At 43.6% G+C, this 23,854-nt stretch overlaps 1 protein-coding gene across 1 annotated transcript in view; it reads right to left on the reverse strand.

The window, feature by feature from the left end:
• Positions 1-23,854, reverse strand: part of OBSCN (obscurin, cytoskeletal calmodulin and titin-interacting RhoGEF) — a 181,241-nt gene that overhangs the window by 104,604 nt on the left and 52,783 nt on the right. The window contains 19 exon segments of the mRNA XM_088064601.1: positions 601-864; positions 1,217-1,483; positions 2,025-2,288; positions 2,887-3,153; positions 4,030-4,296; positions 8,013-8,285; positions 9,869-10,135; positions 10,874-11,140; positions 11,748-12,017; positions 12,889-13,155; positions 14,468-14,734; positions 16,206-16,472; positions 17,263-17,532; positions 18,084-18,350; positions 19,011-19,115; positions 19,246-19,407; positions 20,719-20,872; positions 21,873-21,985; positions 22,302-22,568. Coding sequence (XP_087920727.1) covers positions 601-864; positions 1,217-1,483; positions 2,025-2,288; positions 2,887-3,153; positions 4,030-4,296; positions 8,013-8,285; positions 9,869-10,135; positions 10,874-11,140; positions 11,748-12,017; positions 12,889-13,155; positions 14,468-14,734; positions 16,206-16,472; positions 17,263-17,532; positions 18,084-18,350; positions 19,011-19,115; positions 19,246-19,407; positions 20,719-20,872; positions 21,873-21,985; positions 22,302-22,568 — 4,545 coding nt within the window.

Raw genomic sequence — 23,854 nt, forward strand, 5'->3', positions numbered from 1 at the left:
CCCCTGAGAAAAGCAGGAGTTCTACAGAAGGGCCTAATCCATGGCACTGTCTGAATTTTTATAAATAAGAGTCCCTTAAAGCAGAGCAGTTGCAAACATGCTGTCAGTTTTTTGCAGAAATAAAGTACTTGCTTGGGAATTATTAAGCCAAAATAGATTTAAAAAGAGCTGGGAATAGCAGGAACATAAAAAGCCTATTTTTTATTAAGATTGTCCTTGTGTAGCATACATGGATGAAAACTTGTTCCTCTTAGAAGCAACAAGTGCCACAGGCTAAATCACAAAAAATAAATATTATTCCCACTTTTAGGTCAGTTCCTATGGGAAAACTTCTAAAGAAGCTATTCTGGACTAGCGAGGTTGTGTTGAGTTGGGAACCTGTTCTCCACTTGTCTTTTGACTACAGCACCTTGGAAGCACTCCAAGGGGGCATCAGGTGAAAGGAGAAAAAGAGAGAGAGGGAAGAAAGGATAGGAAAATTAATCAGCAGAAAGGAGGACTGGAAGTACACAGGGATCAGAGGAAGCAGAAGTAAGAGAGGAAGAGATCTTGGAATTGCACAGGTTGACTTGGAACACGCACTGAGAATTTCCTTTTTACCATTTACTGCCAGAGCAGCTGTAGTCTGTCGGTCTCCACACACACAGCTGTAATCCCCAGCGTCTCCCAAATCCAAATCCTGGATTGTCAGCTCCACAATGGGACCTTCCTGCTCTATTTTGTACTTTTCACTTGGCTTGAGCACCATAGTCCCCTTTTTCCACTCAACTGGGGCTGATTTGCTCAGTTTGCAGTGCAGAGTGACTGCCTCCCCCTCTGTAGCTTCCTCGTTCATCAATTCTTCTTGGAAGAGGATAGGCAAGGCTGAAGGATGCAATACCAACAGAGAAGGAATGAAATGAACTGGAGTTACTGGGCTGCAGTGTGTACACTCAACCAAAAACGCTCTGTTTCTAGGTGGGTACAACTGAAAAACGGGGTAAAACCTCTCCTAAAAGAGGTGAGAGAAATAAATTAAACAATAGATAACATACAGGTGCTGCCTCAATGTAAAAAGGCACAAAGGAATATTCTCCAATAGAGGGACTCTCTGGCACTACAGAGCCAAGAGCGTGAAACCCCTAAGAAATCACATTGAGCAGCTCTGGCTGACCACGAAATGCTGCCAAAACTGCTACACTTGGGGTTTAAAGAGAAATGTGGGTAGGAGGGTTACCATTCACTCTCAAAGCAGCTGTGCTCTCCTGCTCTCCACACACGCAGGTGTAGCTCCCAGCATCTGTCAGGTCCAGGTCTTGGATAACCAGCTCAACAAAGCGTCCTTCCCGCCTCATTTTGTATTTCCCGTTTGGGATCAGCACCTTCCCGTCCTTCCTCCACTGGATGGAGCCTCCTGGCCGGCTCAGCTCGCACTGCAGCGTCGCTGTCCCGCTCTCCGTGGCCTCCTCGTTCCTCAGCTCTTGCTTGAAACGGACTGGCGGGGCTAAGAGATGCAGAATGGAAATGGATTGCCACCCTAGACCCCACTCAGAGGCTGAATCGTGATCAATTGTGTGTCTACCTAAGCCTTACTCCAACACCCTTATCCTTAAATGCATCCTGTCTTTTTTTCTTGGATGGTAAAAAGAATTCTTTAGTAAATTGTTCTGTGGGAGTCAACAAAACCATGATCTTGGCTGAGATCATGCATCAAGGGAGACAAACTCATTCTCATCATTACACATGATGAACCCTCTGAAACAGAAAATCCCAAAGAATCTTAGGATTCCATGGTAATTCAGGAAAGCACACGTGCAGGATCACATCCTTCACTTGGGGGAAGGTGAGAACACACACACACACACATCCAACATGGGGTATGAGGAAATGGGGACTGGGGACAGGAGTGACATGAAAAAGTGGATAGAAGAAAGCAGTGGAAGTAGGACATGAAGGAAGCTGTTGTGAGGGAATGTACAGAGAGGAGAAGGGAAGAGGTGGACAAAAACATTCCAGAGTTTCACAGGTTATTTCTGCCTTTTTACCATTCACTGACAAGGCTGCTGTGGTTTTTTGGTTCCCCACTAGACATGAATAGTCTCCAGCATCCTTTGGCTCCAGGTCATGGATCAGCAGCTCGGCCACGGTGCCCTCCTGCCTCATCTTGTACTTGCTACTCGCCCGGAGAAGAGTTTGCCCCTTCCTCCACTCCACAGGGGCCTCTGTGCCCAGCTGGCACCGCAGGGTGGCTGTCCCACCTTCCACAGCTTCCACAGGCTTCAGCTCTTCCTTGAAGAGCACGGACACAGCTGAGGAGTGAAGCATTCTCAGTTTACTTCAGGCGCATCGTCACCACCTGGTGACCTCACACGGGACTTAAAGCCAAAACAAATTCAAATCCTCTTGGCACACACAGCAAAGAAGCTCTGACCTACCTGCACCTCCAGGAGTCTGCTGATATTTACAGCAGCAACAAGAGTTTTGAACCAAATGAAAAAAAGAACAATTATTTCCCAATGATTAGAACATCAAAATAATTACCCTTCTGCTGCCCAAAGTTGTTGGCCACAGACATGCAAAAACTTGTTGAGAAAGTGGAGAGAAAAATGGAATATTCTTTAATAAAAGGTGTAGCTGAGACCCTTTTTACGTCTTAGAGCTTGGACAGTCACCTCTATCCAAAGCACAAAGGACATTTAATAGGAAAGAAAATAAATTACTTTATCAGGTGCCTTTGATTGATATATTTTAGCATGAAATTATCATCCCAGAAAACAAAGAACATGATGAACCCAGAGCTGCCTTGTGTTTGTGCTGATCCCTGTTCTCCTGAACACTCTCTGAAAGCGTCCAGGGGACACAACAAGAACAACAACAAATGGTCACAAGCAGGTGTCTCATTCCTACCATGGATTTTGACTTGGGCTGTGGTCTGCTGGTCTCCAGTGTCACAGGTGTATCTTCCCGCATCTTCTGGCTCTGCATTATGAATCACCAGCTCTGCCACTGTCCCCTTCTGCTTCATTTCATATTTGGCACTTGCCTGGAGCATTGCTTCTCCCTTCTTCCACACCACGGTGGCATCAGCTTTTGTGAGTTCACAGCACAAGGAGACGGATTTCCCTTCTTCCATATCCATGTTCTCCAGGGCTTGTTTGAAAAGGACAGGCACAGCTGGAACACAGAGCCGGGGGTTAGGACAGGTTGATCTGTTCTACATCAACTCCCACCATGAGAGCTGCCACCTCTTAAATCCAGGCCTTTCCCAAAAGAGCAGAGCAGCCCTAGGCCCTCCACTGGCTGTGAGGCATCAAGGAGACTCTGCCTGGGAGCAGGAATAAATCTCTTCCTCTGATGTTACCACCTCACTGTGGATTCCTAGAAATGTGGGGGAAGCTTCTTTTATTTATAAAAAGGACATTTTCAGATTCCTCTGGGCACCATCACCTAATGAACTCCCTGCTCCTGCAGGGCTCTGAAATAACATTCACATCCAGCTTTCTGCTCCAGCAGAAATAACATTTTCCTGCTTTCTGCTCCAGCACGTGCTGCTAAAGGCTGTTTATTTGTTTAAGGGAAGTGGAGAGTGGAGATGGCATCTAAGAGTCTTTGAAAGGCTGTTTTGTGGAGTCTGGAGTCTATTAAATACTTGACCACTTGCAATTTTCCAGGGATTGGGTTTATGTTTTCACATCCTTATGGTTCAGTACAACTGGTCTCCACCTCCAATTCCAGTTTTAATCACAGCCATGTAAAGCAGCTGGTAGAGCAGGAATTACAGCACAGAGAAAATTAATCCTCTTCACTTATGGTTTTTTTTTTCCCCCAGTGGACAGTTACAGATTGAAAACCCCAGACACAAAACATGAAATCACATGAATAAAATACATTATGCACAATACAATAGGTGCCTACAAGGGTGCAATAATACCTTTAAATTTTACTTATTAAAGATGGCACCAAAAAAATGAAGTGTTATGTGATTTGTTTTTGTTTAACAGCTCTATTAAGCACTTGATTAAGTGCAGCAATATCTCAGATTGTACCCACCATTCACTTTGACCTGAGCAGTGGTTTTCAGTTCCCCAGCACTGCAGGTGTAGTCCCCAGCATCTACAGATTTCACATCTCGAATTATGAGCTCTGCCACAGTCCCTTGCTGCTTAAATTCGTACTTCTCACTGGCATAGAGAACAGTGTCTCCCTTCATCCACTTCACCGGGGTACCAGGTTTGCTGAGCTCACAGGTCAGCCTGACCTGCTTTCCTTCTTTGGCTTCTTCGTTTTGGAGCTCTTGTTTGAAAAGAACTGGTGTTTCTGAGAAAAGGAATAACACAAATGTTAAAATAAACACGTGAGGTTGGAAATCAATTTTCTCTTTTAGTATCAGACTTGGTTTTTGAGACAGAAGACCGCAGAAATGAAAAAGCACTAGCAAAGAGTAAACAGATTCTGACATCTCACATCTGGCTGCCAGCACTTTACAGCAGCAAAAAAAAATTGAGGCCAGATGCTTATTTTTTTTTTAGCCACTATCTGCACTGCTGAAGATGCTGCTGCTCTTATTGCTTTCGTTATCAACATCAGAATCAGATGCTGCACTGCCGTTAATGACACAAACTGTGCTGCACGTGGCTGCTCAGAGCTGGACCACCAGCACAAAAAACATTAAACTTCACTGAGGTCAACTCACACACAGCACAGAGCACACAGAGGAATGGCAAAGCACTTTCTGTCGTGACAGCAGTATTGATTTCTCATCATGAGAGACCCCTAGGGTGTATTATTTTATCCAGCATGAACACAGACTTAAAACCAGCACAGAGCAAACACAGAGAGGGAAGCACAGCTGAACGTGACAGGAGATTCCCCTGCAGGCTCTGTCACAGCCTGGGATTCAAGGCTTTAAGGTGAGCTAGAGCAGGGAAGGCACTTTTGGGAGGAAAAATAAACTCAACTGAAATGTTCAGATTAGGGAAAAATAAATACTTCTTGAATTGTGCTGTCTTAAGAATATACAGGTCAGCTACTGAGCCGTGATGCACTTAACCTGTGGCTTAACCTATTATCCTGTCCCCCTTTTACCTCCAGTTTGGGACACTCAGTGTCTCTGAATTTCTATTTTCTATTTTTGCATTCTGCTGTTCTGATGAGACTCTGATAGATAAAGGAAAGCTTTCCAACAGTGCGATTTCATGTAGACATCCTTATGATTTGAGTCCTTGGCCTGAATCTGTGTGTTTAAATCCTACATCCATCCACACCCTTCCCTGTGAGGGGAAAATTGGGGCTGTTATGGGAACATTGCAAACGTGGTTCTTTTCTAACAGAAAATTGTTCATCCAGTTCCCACTGCAGCCAACACAGATCTTTGTTTTGTGCGTAATGGATATTGGGCAAATATCCTTCTGCTACAGAAAGGCAGAAAAGCGGGATCATTAACAACCAGCTCTTCTTTATTCCATCATCAAGGTCTTCTCTTTCTTGCACAGCCTCAAGTTGGTTCTTTGTGCTCTAGAAAAATCCTGTAGGCAGCTTTTCCTCCCACTCAGTGCTCTGGGGTTCAGGCTGACCATTCCAGCAACCCAAATGTTTTTTTGTTCACGTTGACTTCCCTAATCCAGGTGCAGCTTCTGATCAGTCCATCCCAAGTGTGTAATACCAGCTGCACACAGGACATCCTCTTGTCTGGATAAACACACCCTGTGCCTGTAAAATCCTCCCTGCACCTGCTCAAACCTGCCCAGGAACCAATTTAACTCACAGAGTGATTTAACTCACAGAGACGGAGCTCCTCCTAAGCCTGGGACGGTGACTCAAGATGGGCAGGATCAATTGTAAGGTGATATTTGATGAGCCTGGTTCTGACCTGGATGAGAACCAACCCATACCTAACTCAGAGTTAAAAGACTCTTCTAAGAAGAGAACTTTTGCCTCAGCTCAGACAACAGCCCCTTAGAGCACAGAATCACAGAGTACTTTGGCTTGGAAGGGCCCTTTAAAGCTCATCCAGTCCAACCCCCCTGCCATGACCCCACACATCTCCAACCAGATCAAGCTGCTCAGAACCCCATCCAACCTGACCCTGAATGTTTCCAGGGATGGAGCATCCACCACACCTCTCTGGGTGACCTCCTGTCGTATTTTATCACCCTCATTGTAAAAAACTTCCACCTTAAATCTAATTAAATTAACCCTCTTTTACTTTAAACCATTTCCCCATGTCCTATCAAGCATAAGAGCTCCTCGTGGTGCTCTTTGGGTGCATTTCTCTGAATAAATCTGGCTGCCTAAAGCAATTGCACAGATAAATGTGGAGCTGTGAGTTCCCACCTTGGAGAGGGCCATCACTGGAGACAGCTCCAGGAGCTGATCCATGGTTTCTGTGGATTACCTCCTAGCCTGGGGTGTTCTCCTACTGCTCCCTTTTTGGGGTTTGGAATGAGATGATCTTTAATGTACCTTCCAACCCAAACCATTCTAGAATTCCATGATCCTTGGAGGCACTAATGTTTCTCAGAGCTAGAGCCAGGTCAGGTGAAGGATTCTCCTGTTTCACACTTTGTCACCTCCCTGGCTGCTGTTCCAGATGACTTGATGGGAACACCTCAGTGCACACCACTGTTCCTTTTCAGTGTAGTTTCATGTTTTTTATTATTATTTATTCCAGTTAATTACTCTGGGCTTGGTGCTAGGACCCAAATCATCACCTCAAAACTTCTTACCCTTGACAGTAATCACTGCACTGCTTTTGTCTGCTCCAGCCTCACACCCACATCTGTCACTGTCTCCTTCTTCTGCCCTCTGAATGACAAGCTTGGCTCCAAACCCTGACGTCCTGATGTTATATTTGGAAGAATTCCTAAGGCTCTTCCCATCTTTGCACCCCTTCTCAGGGCTGTCTGATCTGGAGGTGTCACACTGAAGGCTCACATCCTCTCCCTCGTGACTTCAGTGTCAACCAGCTCTTTTGTGAAGACACAGGGCTTCTCCTGAAATAGGAGATTCTCCCAAAATAGGTGATCCATATAAAAACCATCTGACACGGATCAGAAGAGGTGTGGATTCTCAGATCACAATTAATCTGTGAGATTTGGATGCAGGATTGCTTGTATCAAAGCTATAGGTCAGGGTTAGTAACAAATAATTGGGTGTTTGTGACTATAAAGCCCTCAGGAAGGCACCAGTGATGATGTAAAGTGTTGTTTAACTATCAAATGATATCTGGGAGAAACTGAGAAGAAAATATTCCTGCTGAAGAACATAAATAGTTAACCTTTTAATTTTTTTCCCTCAGGAAAAAGAAATCCATTTGTATTTCTGCAGCTTAGTAAAATTTGGGCAAATTTTCAACTCTTTTAAGAAGAAAATTTCTTAAAAATAAATGTGGTTATTCTGAAAAAAATGAGATTATGATCTGTCACAGAGAAAACTGTGTGTTTTATGTGTCTGGTCAACCAGAAATATTTATATTTCCAGCAAGGAAACATCTCTCTAATCCCACATTCTTGGGCTGTCTGGCATTCATTTTATGTCTTTGCTACCAAACACTGTTATTTTACCTCAGTTTAACTTTTCCAGAGAAAACAATCCATTGTCAACAATGACTTGCAGGGACCACATGCAATGTTGCCTTTCAAACAAAGAAAACTGAATTTAAAACTTACTTCTTGTCCCCTTTTTTCTTTTGTTTTTCATTGAATTAATTTTTTTCTTCTCCTGAATCATCACCTTTTCAGCTTGAGAAAAACTGAACGAGGCATCCACTGTAGCATCACTGCATTATGACATTCCCATCTAAATCCATTAAACACCCCAAGAGTTGTCCAGGATTACAAAGAGTTCATTCTCCAGCCATAATTTCATTATAAATTAATGTTATCCTTGAACATATACAGATATACAATGATGGTGCTAAATTTGTAGCATTTCTGTTCTTATTTTTTTGTTTTTCCACCTACCCACATTAACCCCACTTAATTAATTAATCCTACTCATCATTTCCTCTCCTGCAGTTGTGATGATGGATTTACCTTTAACAACCAAACTGGCAGATGTTTTCTTATCACCAGCTTCAAATGTAATGACCCCCGAGTCCTTCAGTGAGAGCTTTTTCAGTGTTAGCAGGTGATATCCACCAGGCTGGGACTGGATCTCATTAAGTTCATTGGTATGGAGTGGGGTTTTATCCAAAAACCACTGCACTCTGCTATAGTCTACGGGAGAGATTCTGCACTTGAACTTGGCAGATTCTCCTTCTAACACAGTGACATCCTCCAGGTCTTCTGTTATTAGCACTTTCTGGCCTGAAAGGAACATAAATACATCAATTACTGGAATCTTCAGTTTCTGCCGTGAAAATTGACAAGGAAAACTCCCAAGATTTCCCAAGTGAGCATTTCAGGTAAGAAATACGCTCAGGACAGAGGAGATTGAAACAGAATTCCCCCAGTATTGACCACAAAACCCTCTCACAGGAAGATAATATATACAGGACACACATCAAAATTGTGTGAAGACAGCTTTAAAGCACCAGAAAACATAAAGCAGAGCAAGTAGCCAGTGCAATGCAAATCCAGGGATGTAAATTTTGTCTTAATGAATTCCCTGGAAAGGTTGGAAGGATGAGTCTCTGACAGCATTATTGGGCTTTAAATGTCAGCAAGAGATGATCTCTCCCTTGACAACCTGCCTGATTTTCTACAGCAAAAATAACTTCCTTTCTATGGGATAGGACCTTTGATCCCACGCCTTCCTCAAGTTCAGTCCAACCCTAAACACTGTGGGAAATGGAGAAAATTTCTGACTGTGGCTTTGGCAAAAAAAACCCCAAAAATCTGCCCTGAAAACCTCCCTATAAATATATATATAGATAGATACAACCCCAACTAAAAATATATATAAAAATATAAACACACTTACAAACCTCACTATAAATATATATAAAATAAGGTTCTCACAGTATACAAAAATATTTCTGATGTTCCTTCTCCTTATAAAGCCGACACAGGGATGAACTTTAATGTTCGTGACAGAGAAGTGTTTTTCTGCTCAGAAAAGCTGGTGTTAAAAAGCTCAGAGTGAATTCAGACAGCTCAGAGCCTGAGGTTATGATGGGGATTAAACACATTTCTTTGCTCCTCGAGGATGCTGTAGCAGATGATCAGAGGAGGAGTCTGACTTTACATCCTTGTCTTTAAAAGCTACAATAATTTGCGAGTGGACGCTGCTGCTGCACCTCCACCTGACTGCTCTTGAATAATTTCTCCAGAGGGCAGGGTTAGGTGGGACACTGGGAAGGAATTAATCTCTGGGAGGGTGGGCAGGCCCTGGCACAGGTACCCAGAGAAGCTGTGGCTGCCCCTGGATCCCTGGAAGTGCCCAAGGCCAGGCTGGATGGGGCTTGGAGCAGCCTGGGATAGTGGGAGGTGTCCCTGCCATGGCAAGAGATGGGTTGGATGAAGTTCCCTTCCAACCCAACCCATTCCATGATTCTGTGGACCTTTCTTTTTATCCACCACCTCTTAGAAACCACTCCTGGGTAGAAGAATCAAGGAGAAAAACCTGAGGACAGGATAATTTTCCCTCATCCAACAGCAGGCACTGGAAATCACATCCATTTTGCATTCACAGAGGAACATCAATCTCTCCCCTCACATGAGCCTTTGGGGGGTTTAAATCACACCCAAAATACTCCAGGTGTAATTGATCCAAACTGCTCTGCATGTCCAGCTCTACATTCCTGTATTTTTGGCCACGTGTTCCTGCCACCATGAGAGAGACAGAACCAGAAACCAGTGGCTCTGCTGCCCTGCTGAGATACAGCTGTGCCTGTACATGTTTCCCACGGCAGAAAAGGGATGTACAGCCCCATTCCTCTCACCCATACCTTGCACAGTTAGCTTGGCTCTGGACTGGGAGTCCCCAATGTCACAAGTGTAAGTGTCACTGTCACTTTTCTCCAGGTTCTTTATGGTCAGCTGGAGGACTTGTCCTTTCTGTGTGATCTCGTATTTCCTGCCAGCCCTGAGCTCAGCCATGCCTTTCCTCCAGACGACAGAGGATGCAGCTCTCTCACTCTGGCACACAAAAACTGCAGTTCCGCTTTCATCGACTTTCAAGTCTGAGAGTTCCTTGACAAAATAATTGGGCTTTTCTGGAAGGAAAAAAAGAAATAAAAAATAATGAGACAAATTTATTGCCCAAACTAATCATGAGCATCCCGAGCGGTTTTGGATCCCCTTTTCCCCATCTCACAGAATCATCAAATAAATAATCATAGAATCATTTAGGCTGAAAAAGACCTTTAAGTTCACCAAGTCCAACTATTAACTTAATTAAACCCTCTCCCCAGTAACCACATCTACACATCTTTTAAATCCCCCCAGTGGTGGACACTCCACCACTCCTTTGGGCATCCTATTCCAATGCCTGACCACCCTTTCCATGAAGAAATTTCTGCTAAAATCCAGTCTAAACCTTGAGGCCATTTCATCCCATCCTATCAGATGGAACGTAGCTAAGATCACCAGGTTCCCCTCCTGTCACAGGACATATCAGGTGAAATATCTTCAGGAAAATTTCATGCCATGGTCCATGTACTGGTGAGGTCTCCTCTTGCAGACAGTTTTCAGCACTCATATTCAAAACAGAGTAATTCAAAATAGAATAATTCAAATTGCCAGTTTTGATTGGCTTGTTACAGAGCCCATAAGATTGTTCAGCATCCAAAAGGTGTTTTTTCACATCTAACTTTTTTAAGCTTTTAATCAATAATTTTTTCTTTTTAAACTAAAAATTGATCCTGCCCGGGGAGATGGAGGAGAAGAAATCTCTCATGGTTGTAGATATTTACACCCAACCTCTGAACCTGCCAGCTCCACCTTCCACTGACCTTGCACTGTGATCCTGGCTGTTGTTTTGGAGGTTTCTGTCTCACAGGTGTATTCCCCGCTGTCCTTGACGGTGGATTCACGGATGATGAGAGTGGCCAGTGTTCCCTCCTGCTGCAGCTCGTATTTCTGGCTTTTCCGGATTGCTTTGCCATCCTTGTACCACCTGATGTTCACATCAGCTTTGGACAATTCACAGCTCAGGCTGATGTCCTGCCCTGCTGGTGATGTTTTATCCTCCAGCTGTTTTGTAACCTCAGTAGGTTTTTCTGCAGACATTTAAAAAAAAAAAAAAAAAGAGTTTTGAATGAGAATCATCTCTATATGTTTGGGGTTTTTGCAATTCAATTCATAGAATCACAAGAATGGTTTGGATTGGAAGGGATCTCAAAGATCACCCAGTACCACCCCCTGCCATGGGCAGGAACACCTCCCACTATCCCAGGTTGTCCCAAGCCCTGTCCAAGCTGGCCTTGGACACTTCCAAGGATCCAGGGGCAGCCACAGCTGCTCTGGGCACCCTGTGCAAGGTTGGACCAAGATGATGGAAGGTTCCTTCCAACCCAAACCATTCTGGGATTTCCTGATTCTGTGGAAAAGGACTAACTGCACATTATGAACTATGTCTGAAAATTACTAATTCCTTCTCTCCACTGACCACCCAGGAGCCTTGGGTGATTATCTCTGATGCACAGTCTGGGCTGTAATCATCTGTACACATTACCTAGTGCAGTCAGTTCTCAAATATCTATTAAAAGTTTTGGCATTTCACCTGTTTTTAAGGAAAAATCTCAGCTCTTCAAGGATCACAGGGAAGGTTGCTGTTTGCTGACAAACCTTAAGAAAATACACCCAGAGCTTTTCTGATCCCGTTACCTTTCACAACCAGGGAAGCCTTGGAGGTGAGACCACGGGCAGTGAAGATGACTTCCCCAGTGTCATCAGGAATCACATTTTTGATACTCAGTGTGTATTTCCGACCTGCATTGGAGGCTTTAAATCTCCCCCCGCTTTCCACTTTCCTCCCATTCAGTGTCCAGTTGAAGTCGTCAATGCTTTCATGGGACAAAATGCACTCAAAAGTGCAATCTTCTCCCTCCTGGATTTCAGTGTTCTTGAGCCGTTTGGTGATGCCAATGTTCAGTTCTGGAGAACAAAAAATTACATTAATACAAGTTAAAAATGCTTTTATGATAGACAGGAGTAGATTAATGGTGTTTTTAACTCATACAAAGGGTTTATCTGCTAGATTGGCAGGACACAGCTGCATTCCTTACAGATGGCTGTGGCATGGGAAGGATTTTTCAGACTCAGAATCATCTGAAAGTTGCACAAAAAAGCGAAATGTGAATCTCCTGGCTGTGGTCAGGACGGACTGAATGAAGAACAACTCAGTGGGGCAGATTCAAGATTCAATGAGTGAGAGAAGATAAAAGCCATAAGAAAAAAAGCCTCAGGGACAATGGGTGATGTTCTTCTCCATGCTGACAGGAGAAATAGGAAGTTTGAATTCTTTGACTTGTTACTCCTGGTGTTCAAACCAGGCAAATTAAAAATTTTTCTCATTAACATTATGAGTTTAGAAGCCATGAACAATTCTTTGTCCTTCAGGATGACACATGGATTAGTGGACAGGCTGAACAGCTGGGCTCCACAACAGATATTGTTGTCCTGCTTTTGTGTTCCTACAATGGACTCTTGAGTCAATAGCTCACAATATGAAACAGGCTGCTTGGGGGATTTTTCTGTCATTAGTCGTGATTTTTTTGGAGAAATTTTTGCTTTTCTTGGAGGATTTCTGCACTTTATGGATGTTCAGGAAGAAAATATTGTCACTACCTTCCTGACACCTGCTTTTCACTTAGAAACCCCAGATATACTTACTCCAAAATTAACAGGGATTGTTGAGGCATCACAGTATTACGTGAGATTTGTTCAGGAACAGGTGAGAACCCAAGGGATCAAGCCCAACCATATTTTTAATACCCCTTGAGATGCCGCCATCTGCAACACTTACCCTGAACGCTGACCTTTGATTTGGCAACATCAGTGCCGATGTCACAGGTGTATAACCCCGCATCTGTCTTCTCAAGGTCATGGATAATGAGGCACAGAGTCTTCCCAGACTGTGTCTCCTCATACTTCTTGCTAGAAGTGATCTTCACACCATCCTTCTTCCAAACAGGTTTGACCTTCTCTTTGGAGACTTCACATTCCAGTTTGATCACTCCTCGCTCCTCACCGAAAACGTCATCCAAGGATTTCATGAAGACAGCAGGTTTCTCTGAAGGTCAAGAGGCAAAACAGAACAACCAGGATGTCTGGGATCTTTCAGTTGCTATCAAATATTTAGAGACATTAATAAATCCTTGGCAATATTGCTGATACCTATGCAGAACTTAAACCGGTGTCACTCTCCAGCACCCCCAAGTGCTTCATCCTGCTCTCAATGCTTCATTCTGCTCCAAATCCCTTCATCCCAAGATTGTGTTGACACAAGGGGCTGCCCCAACCCAGCTGTAGCTCGCGAGCTTCACTTCTTGTGTGAGTCCATGTCCCTCTGGGTGTCACCTCAACCCTCAGGCATGCCACATTCCCCACTCAGCGGGGTGTCACCTGCACACTCGCTGAGGGTGCCCAAGAATGTGCTAAACCACAGAAACTCAGTTGTGTGACTGAACTTTCAGACATATGAAGGACAGCAGGAAACTGTCTTCTCATGGTTGACTGAATCCAGCTCCAGAACTGATGTATTAAAAACCACAGAATTATAGAATTTCCTGAGTTGGAAGGGACCCACAAGGATCATCCAATCCAACACCTGTCCCTGCACAGAGATCCCAACAACCCCCTCCTGTCCCTGAGAACATTATCTAAATCCTCCTGGAGCTCTGGCAGCCTTGGGACCACGATCATACCCTGAGGAGCCTGTTCAGTGCCCACCACCCTCTGAGGGAAGAACCTTTTCCTGATATCCAGCCTAAACCTCCCATGACTCAGGTCCAGCCGTTTCCTCAAGTCCTGTCATTGACCACCAGAGTGAAGAGATCAGTACCTGCCCTTCCACTTCCCCTGATGAAGACACTGAAGACCTGAGTGAGGTCTCTCCTCAGTCTCCTTTTCTCCAGCTGACCAAATCACAAAACTGTCGCCCTGAGAATCAGGCCTTTCAATATTGTTTTCATAATTTCTAGCCACTTTCCCAGGAAAGTAACCATAAACATAGGTGTTTATACATTCCATTAAAGATGTGCCTTTTGATGGACACCTCTCACAGCCAGTGTGGTTGGGAAGGTGGTGACCTGACTATCTAATCCCTGGTCACTGTTGAAAACCTATAAATACTGAAAGAACAAATAAACTTCCTTCTCCTTCCATCTCACTTCGAGCTGCATCTGTGTGAATAATTTTGTGTCGGACAGTGACACATAACCTCAGCTGCTCCTCTCAAGACTTCCCCTCCAGACCCTTCACCCATCCTCATGGCCCATATTTAATAGTTCAATGTTTTTTATCTATTAAGCAGGATTTCCCCATGGATTTGGTAAGTAATGGCTCATTTGCACCCTTCATTCAGGAGCGTGATCTGGACCCACCTATCACCTTCAGCCTCACGGTCTCTGACACCTTGTCTGACTTCATTGTCACTATGCCAGCATCCTCAGGCTTCACCTGCTTCATGGTCAGCATGTAGCACTTGCCAACGCTCTTGATGTCGTTGAAGTTGTTGGTGTAGAGGAGGGTGCCATTGAGGAACCACTCCACGTCCTCGTCGTCGTGGGACAGCTCGCAGGAGAACACAGCAGAACTGTCCTCCTCGATCTCCACGTCCTGCAGGTGCTTCAGGACCTCTACATTGCGGGCTGAGGGAAACCAAGGGGCATCGTCACCACCATCACCATAAATCAGTTGTTATCACAAACAATTTCATGGAAGTTAATCAGAAGATTTGTTCTGGTCTCCTGCACACCTGTGGTCACCACATTTTGCTTACTTGGTTCTGCATTTTCTCCAACAACAACAACAACAAAAAAAAATCTATTAAAAAGACTAATCAAAGTTGTCTAGAGCCCTTGGTTCTCTTTTTATAGATAAATCAGTTTGGAGGTTTTGTTTGTGTTTTATTTAAAAATAAGTAATTTTTTTCTAAAATGATGTTACAGTGACCCTAAGCATCTCACAGATCTCCAGCCCCTGTGTACCCGTCACTGCACACACAAATGCATTTTAAGTAAATTGTCCCTCATTTCCAAGGAAATTGTGACACAGAGGATGAGATGAAGACAATGATTTTGGCCACAAAGGCAAAATACAAAGAGATTCAGCAACTTGCTCAGGTTTAGGGAGCAAGAGGATTTTGATTCTTTGCTTTCCCAGTCCCTGGGCGGAGATTTCTCCTTGCAGCTTCTCCACTCATGGAATGCTGTTTTCAAGGATGAGATAACTCAGAAGGGAGTTTGGGACTATTACTTGAATTTTAATTTTTTTTTTAATATATATATTTGTTTGGATAGAATGGAGTCACAGAATCATTTAGGTTGGAAAAGACCTCTAAGATTGAGTCCAACCATTCCACCAGCAACTGCCAAGGTCTCCATGAAACCACATCTCCAAAACCTTTCAATCCCTCCAGGGATGGTGACATCACTGCCCTGAGGATCTCATTTCAGTGTTTGACAACACATTCAATGAAGAACCTCTGCAAAGCCAAACTGCTACCAAGAGCTGCTCCCTCGACTTTTGGAAATTATTCTGTGGCTCAGCTCCAAGTCTTGCTGGAAGTGACACAGTGAATATCTTTTCTTGCAGTGTCACCTGAGGGGAAGAACTAGCTAGAAACAGTTCCATGCCCAGATGGGGTAGAGCATCACTATGAATAACAATTGTATTCAGATATATAACAATAGTTATAAAATATATATATATAGCAAGTAGACAAATGTATAGCTGATAGAGAAACTGACACAGCAGTCAGGAAATGAAAACCACAGCCAAGATCACCAGAATCGGAGGCCTGTAGCAGTTTAACATAAAGGATATTTTTAGTTAAAAGCACCAGAGGTCTAATTCCTTGTATGAAATGGACAATCATGTGTCTTGACAAGCGTTAATTTGTACTTCACCCACATAGTGCCCTCCCACACACATTACCAGCTTCACAGCAAGAGATGGATTTCAGGGTTGTGGAATCAGCAGTTTGCTTGTGACACTGATTTGTATAATTAGAAGGTAACTCTGGGGATCCACCTCTCCTGAGGAGGAGGAACCCCAAGTGAAACAGAGAATCACAAAGACCAGCATCAGGCCAGCTCTGCTGCTGCAAACCTCTCATACCTTCAACGCTCAGCGTGGCTTCGGTCTCAGCAATCCCGGCCCTGCACTTGTACACGCCGGCATCCTCGGGCTTTACCTTCATGATCTTGAGCTCTGCCGAGTACTGATCCCGCTTGATTTTGTACTTCTCCGAGGGCTCAATGAGCACTTGGCCCTTGAACCACTTCACGTGCTTTGGGGAAGGCCTGAAGTCACAGGACAGGATGACTGAGTGTCGCTCCAGGACGGTCTTGTCCTCCAGCTTCCTGGTGATCTGGATGTGGTAATCTGCAAAGTAGGGGTGGGGAAGAAGAATGGATCAATCTAAAGAGGAGGAAGGTTTTAATCTGTATTTCATGCCTATTAATTTCACATGTGGCTTTCATAAGTGTTTTGTGAACTGGTCAGATCCTGCTACAAGTGTCTCTAACAGAGTTTGAGGCTACAACAGCACGATGATCTATAAGAAAAGCTGATTTCTGTAAGATAATACTGTTTATTAACCACCAAATTCATGGTCCACTTCTGGCTCAGTGCTTGCTGAATTGCTCTCTAATTGAAGTTTTCATTCAAGAGCAAATTAAAGACAAAACAAGGACTTCAGGATGTGATTGGAGAGATTCACCATGGTGACAGTAGAAGATAAAAAGCCTTGAGGCTTTGTCCTAGATCAAGTCAACGACAAAATGAATTAAGTAAATGAGCTATCAAACTTGTCTAGTTCAGAAATGGGACAAAATAAACTCTCCTGGCAAATTTAATCTGTTTTGTCCTCCTTGGTAAAGTCAAGAGAATAAAAATAAACCAGAAACCAGTTTTAGCTTGATAGATTTGAATACCAGGGACACCAAAGTCATTTAATCAGATCCCTTCCTAAGACATTTCTGGCTCAGTTGGTGCGTCCATCATCACTTCCAACAATTTCCAATTGCAGCTGGGAGCTAGACAGATCTTCCAGGTGCACACACATTCCCAAGAACCCAGAGTAGAGAGCATTTATGACAAATTACTTTCCAGGTACTGTGAGAGGGAAGATTTTTGTTCTCATTCACAGGATATATATTAAAAATCACATTACCTCTGACGAGCAGGTTCGCTGTGGATTTGGATTTGCCAATGGAGAACTGGATGGTGCCTGTCATATCAACACTTGTTTTTATTATTGTCAGCCTGTGGATGGTGCCTTCCTGCTGCATGATGACGTTTCTGCCAGCCTGCAAGGCTGCTCCCTTCAGGAACCACTTGGCAGGTTTCACAGATGGAATGGATGTCTCACATTCAAAATTGGCTTCTTCAGGCTCAGTCACATCCTCATCACACAATTCTTTTACAATGTTAATGGCTTGCTCTGGATGGAACAAGAGAGCAGGGATTTAGGAGTCAGGAAAGCTTTTCCATTATCAGTCTGAACACTCATGACATCTTTTCTGCACTTATGAACTCAAAAGGCCTAAAAACATCTTTTATATTCTGTATAAAAGCAAACAGATATTGCTGGTCACAGGCCAGAAAGTGAATCTGTATCTCTTGATTCCTAGCCCTAAAGTCACCTTCCTATCCTGATACCAAACATGTAGTGCTATAAAATGGAAAGGAAGGCTCATTGGAATGCAGGTGTTGATAAAAGGAGCTGCAACATTTATCTGAAAAACAGGCTTTATCCAATACATTTGATAAGCATCTCTGGAATGGGAATTTCCTCATTTTCCTTAGGGGAATATACTATATGTTAATTTTTCATGATGTTCCTGTGTGTAAAAGGATTTACCAGTGGGCTTCAGAATAACTAACATGGAATAAAAATCCTTTTTCAGCAGCAGTGTTTCCAAAGTAAACAAGTGAATCAGCCCATCCTCCTCCCAGTGCATTGTAGGGGTGAAAAAAAAAAAGGTTTTCCACCTTCAACGAAGAAATTAGCAGTGGTTTTGTCATCGAAGGCGTCACACGTGTACGTGTCCTCGTCTCCGTAGTCGGCGTCGTTGATGATGAGTTTCCGATAGACGCCCTCACTCACGATTTCGTATTTCTCACCGGGGTGAATTTCCACGTCCTTCTTGAACCAGCGGACCTTGGCATTGGCTCGGGACACCTGGCACTCCAGGAAGCCCCGGTGCTTCCACAGGGCGATCTTATCCCGCAGAGGCTTCACGATCTTTACAGGCAGCTCTACAAGAGCAAAGGAAATGGAGTGTGTGGTAATGTCTCCATAAAACTCATCAGCAACAATTCTTTTATGTTCAGCAGTTTGGATGATGACAGGAATCCCCGCTATGCTGAGCGATCAATTAACAAGTTTAATTAGTAAGAGCTAATTAAAGGGAAATTTTCCCTCCATATTTCACCGCTGGAGTGGCTGAACTGCAGAAGTAACAGGTGATTTCCTCTGCATCCCACAGCAGTGCCACGGCAAAAACAGGGGCTGATCTCCCGTTTCCTGAGCTCCTCAGCAATGTGTTAATTCAAACATCTTCCTTTTCTCTCCTTCTATCACCTTGTTTTAGTTAAACACACCCAAAAATGCTGGGTTGTGTCATAACATACACCAGAAAGTGAAAATTCAAGAAAAAGTCAAGCTACAGCTTTTTGTCCCTCAAATTTCACACACAGCTTTAAATGTCTAAAGGTGCAAATCCAACCTCCCGAGATAATTAACTGGAATTAAGCCAAGATCAACTCACAGCTGATATTTACCAGGCAGTAAAGCAAGCAGGTTTTCTTTCCCTGATCACTGTAGGACTTTTTAACCTTCACATCCAAACTGAGGGAAGTGAATTGGTTTGTAATGTGAGAGAGCAGAAGCAGTGCTGGCACAAACAGCAGAATTACCTTTTACGGTCAGCTGAGCACGAGATTCTGCCTTTTCTGCTACGAATCTGATCTCAGCCGCGTCCTCGACGTGGACACGTGTGTAAGTCAGGGAATAGCTCTTTCCTGGGGACAGACACACAAACAGACTCAGCTCAGCTATCCCAGAGCAAAACCCTATTTTCTAGTCTCCCATGCCAGCCCCTCCTCCAACCCACCCCCATTCCAGAACAAAATCCCCCTTTTTTCCTCCTACCGTCCTGCCGCATTTTGATGTTGTCCGAAGTCTTCAGCTTGTTGTCATTTTTGTACCACTGGGTTTCGACCTCGTCGTGTGAGATCTCACAGATAAAAGATGCACTCTCGTATTCATTCACTTCCACATCTTCCAGTGGTTTTACAATCTTGATATCTCGGGCTGTGAAAGCAGAAAGACAAATATTTATTTGGGGGTTTCTCCCAAAATGAGTGGGTAGGGTGTGTTTACTTTCTGCATAATTACATGGAAAAAAACGGGTTTGTGTTTTATTCTAGAGCAGCCTTTCTTCCCAGGTAGTTTCTCTCTTCAACACAGTGAATACTTTTTATGGCTGAAGCTTATTGCAGGAGGATTTTATAGACGCTGGAACTTCATACAGGTATTGATGAAAGAAATACACATATTAATGAAAGAAAATTAGCCAAGAAGAACTAAACACAAGTCTACAATCTTAGGTCATTATAAACTTGCCTCATTCATGCTTCTCTGCACGCTCTCCTCTGTTTTACATAGGAGATATCTTTTTTCAGAGTCTCCTGAACTGAGTATAATCCTCTTTAACTCTGCACCTAGGCACTCCTTTTGTCAGAGCTGATCTATTTATCCGTGCTACTGCAGCCCCTTCTTTTTGAAAGAGAAGGCACTGATACTCCTTGGATCAGCCTCAGAGGCAGAGCTGAAATACCAGCAGCAACCCACCCCAATCCCAAAACCAGGGAGAAAAGGGGGAATTCAACAGAGCAATGGTTCAGATGTTCATGAAGATACTGCTGAACCCAAGTGGCCACATGAGGACAGCATCTAGTAAGCAATGAGAAAGATGCTCTGTCTCTCACTAAGAAAAAGCTGATCTGATTTTCAGATGCCCCTTTAGAAAATAACATTTGCCAGGGCACAGCAGAGCTGTCTATTGAGTTATGTGCCTTTAGCTCAGAGCTTTTCTCGGGTGCTTCAGAGCCTGGTGACAAAACACACCTGGTGCTTCATCGGTTGCTCAGTGCAACACTCAGATGGAAAACCTGCCTCGAGCATAAAGGAGAGGTGCAGGCAGAAATAATGACCCTTTCCTTATGATTTACAACCTAAAATTAGGGCATTTCTTGAGCTCACACCCAAGGCTTGTCCAGTCCCTATTCAGGCAAAGTTCCCCTGTGACAATGGTACCACCAAACCACACCAGCACCAGACTCTGAATCCTTGCTTTGGGCCAGGCTGTCCAGTATTTCCTGATGTGCCAATCCAGAAACACCATTCAGATTCCAGAGAACAGAAATCACTTATGATAAATGGAAAACTGAGTTAGGACCTCTTCCAAAAATACTGCAAGCACAGGAGAGCTTTGCCAGCATTTTCTCACCAGGAAGAGAAATGTAACCAAAATGAGCAACTGTGAAAAGCTCACAAAGAATTTCTTGGTGTGTAGGCAAAAATGCTGCAGTAAATGTATTTTCCTACTTCAGTCAAACATACCATGAACTTTTAGAGTAGCTGATGTCTTGTCTTCAGCTGCTTGACATGTATAGGTTCCCTGGTCTTCATATTCACACTTGTGAATAATGAGGCTTCTCTTATTTCCTTGGGAGATAATCCCAATGTTTTTACTTTGCTGGATCTCCTTCCCATCCTAGAAGGGGAAAAGGTCAAAACAAATCACCCTCAACTCCTGTGCATCTTCAGTGAGCAAAACAGACATTCAGATCTGTGCTTATTTAATCCTTATTGTTGGACTGAATGGAAAAATATGTTTAAAGGAACTTGTGTTGAATATTCATCACAGGGCAAAGATTTCAGGAAGTTGGAACGGCTGCAGAACACACAGAAATTTCAGATGATCTCAGACACCTTTTTGAAGGCTTAAAACACCATGCAAGGTTGGCAGTGAGTCCCTTCAGACATAAATGGTTTCAAACTAAAAGAGGGTCAAATTTAGACAGGAAATAAGAAGTTTTTCAAAATGAGGGTGGAAAAACGATGGCACAGGTAGCCCAAAGAGGTGGTGGATGTCCCATCCCAGGAAACATTCATGAGCAGGTTGAACAGGGCTCTGAGCAACCTGATGTGATTGAAGATGACCCTGCTCATGGCAGGAGGTTTGAAATGAGCCTTCCAGCCCAAATTCCACCTTGAAGAATTGATGCTGCCCCACATTAAGGAAAGTATCAGCTTTGCCCCGAGGGATGTACATGAAATGCCAGAGATGATCCCCAAAATGACTCTCTAGGGAAAGGGAACTGGATTGTCGCTGACAAAGGAAATTGAAGCTTCCCTTTATGTCACATTTCCCAAAAAAGGCTGTAAATCCTGGGTGAATACTGCTCAGTGTGGAGTGAAGCACAAGACTGCAAATCTCTAACAGCAGTGCTCACATTCTGTACAACACTAGAAAAGTTTAACTTTCAATCCAATATACAAATACAGTAAATAAAAACCTGAGAGTGATAAATTGGGAGAGTAAATGAACATAAGGACAAGAGAGCAATGCTAAGGGCTTTACTGCAAAGACTTAGGCTCATATTCCCTGAATTAAATTAAGCTGAATTAAATGAATTAAGTAGAATTAAAGGCTCCCATTTCCATCCAGAGAAGTCAGGAATTAAAATATCACAATCCATTAAGTGCTGTACCTTGAACCACTTCACATAGGCATTGGGTTTGGACAGCTCACACTCGAATGTGGCCTTGAGCTTCTGAGTTACATTGACGTCTGCCAGAGGTTTGCTGATCCTCACAGGTAATTCTGGGAAGGAAAGAGAAAGTCCAGTGAATGGGGAATCGGGTCACACAAGCACTGATGGGTAGGCAGAGCCTGACTTCCGTGATAAATAAAATTTGTATTTGGTTTGGACACTTGATCATTCCCTTCCAACTTTATCATTGTTCTGTGGACAGCAATGCCACAATGATCCTGCTGGCTCTAGAAGGAAATATTACTGTGCTTTACACCCCTTGAAGTTACAAGAAAAATTTGTTGCCCTCTAAAGTTTGCACTCCAGGTCAGAAGAAGACAATTGCATGCACCCCAAGCAGGGCTGGAGCCTTCTGTGCCTTCCTACCTGTCACAGTGAGCCTCCCTGATGAGCTGATGCCTTCTGCTCTGAAGGAGATGAGTCCTGCATCTTCCAGTGCCACCGAGGAGAGAGTCAGGGAATGCTTCTTGCCCAGGACACCGAAGCTGATGTTGGGTGCAGGCTTCAGACGAACACCATCCTTCTGCCAGGTCCCCTCCACGTCCTCGTGTGACACCTCCACCTCGAAGGTGACAGTCCCTTTCTCAGCCACCTCCTGGGGCTGAAGGCCTTTCACCAGCTTGATCTGCCTCACTGGAAAACAACACAGAAAAGTTGGAGATCTCACACTGGCAGCTGTGAAATAGCCTGAGGACTTCCAAAAGGGATCATGTACCTTCCAATTAGTCAGAATTCTCCAATTAAAAAATCGCTTTTACAGGGAGTAAAACCTGTCCATGACCACACCGCTAACATAGCTGCTATTTTTTAAATGGATGCTTTCATGAAACAAACAGGTCAACCAAATTTCACAGAAAACACCACTGGCCCCACTTTCTACCAAGTTCTATCCATTTTTAGTGAAAGAAAGTCCATGGCAATACTGTGCAGTTAGGATAAAACAGGGATGACAGGAAAAAGCTATAGTAAAAGGAAAAAAACAATCCATGACATGGTGCAAAAAGTGCTGACCACCTCACAGGGTGGTGGCCAAAGCATCCATGGTTTAGGTGGACATTACCTGTTCCTATCACAAGACATCCATGCCCTGTCATCTGGTAAAACAGATTTAGTGTTTAAACTTGTATCACCATTAAAAGTAATTAAGTTGCCAATTAAAAAAATCCCAGAAACATGATGAAGGCTCCAAGACTGCCCCAGACAACCTCTTCAGTCGTCTGACCATTAAAAAGCATTTTTAGAATATAACCTAGATCTTTCTCACTGCACCTGAAGTCCATTATTTCCTTGTTCCCTTCCACTTTGTAAGACATCAAACACCCAAAAGACTGTTTTCAAGTCCTTCCTCACCTATTATTTAGGACCAGCCCAGCACCAGTTGGTGGCAAGGACTTTATGGACAAAATTAGATAGTCCTTGAGTGATTAAATCCCACCTTCACCTATCCCGTGACAATTATGACAAAAAGATCTAGGAAAGTGAGGAAAGTGACGAAAGTACAGGGCTATGGATGAGGCACCATTAGTTTATCCAAGAGGGAAACACTCTCAGAGAGATTTGCTTTTGTAGATTTTTAGACCCTGACTGGATATAAAGAGATGTTCTGAACGAGGTGGTTTGCAGAGAAAAATCAGACCAAGAAATGGCTGAAGAGGGATTTTTTTTGCTAAAAAATCATACCAAGGAAAAAACCACAGCATATCAGGGAGTGAGAAAGAGAGTAAAAAGAACAATTGTTGGAGCCCCAGGCACAGAAAATGTCCCTTTATCTGTGCTGGCAGGCTCAGACACTCAAGAGAAAACTGGGTTTAATTTAAGACCATGGAGAAGGCTTCTAAAACTGAGTGGAGAAGCTGGGAATGCAAATGTGTGAGTTAGATAGAATTATGTTAAGTCACTGGGTGAAAAATTTGGAGTTT

This window comes from Pseudopodoces humilis, chromosome 1 (assembly GCF_049639895.1).
Source record: "Pseudopodoces humilis isolate 2021_Gansu_Grassland_sample_001 chromosome 1, ASM4963989v1, whole genome shotgun sequence".
NCBI lineage: Eukaryota > Metazoa > Chordata > Aves > Passeriformes > Paridae > Pseudopodoces > Pseudopodoces humilis.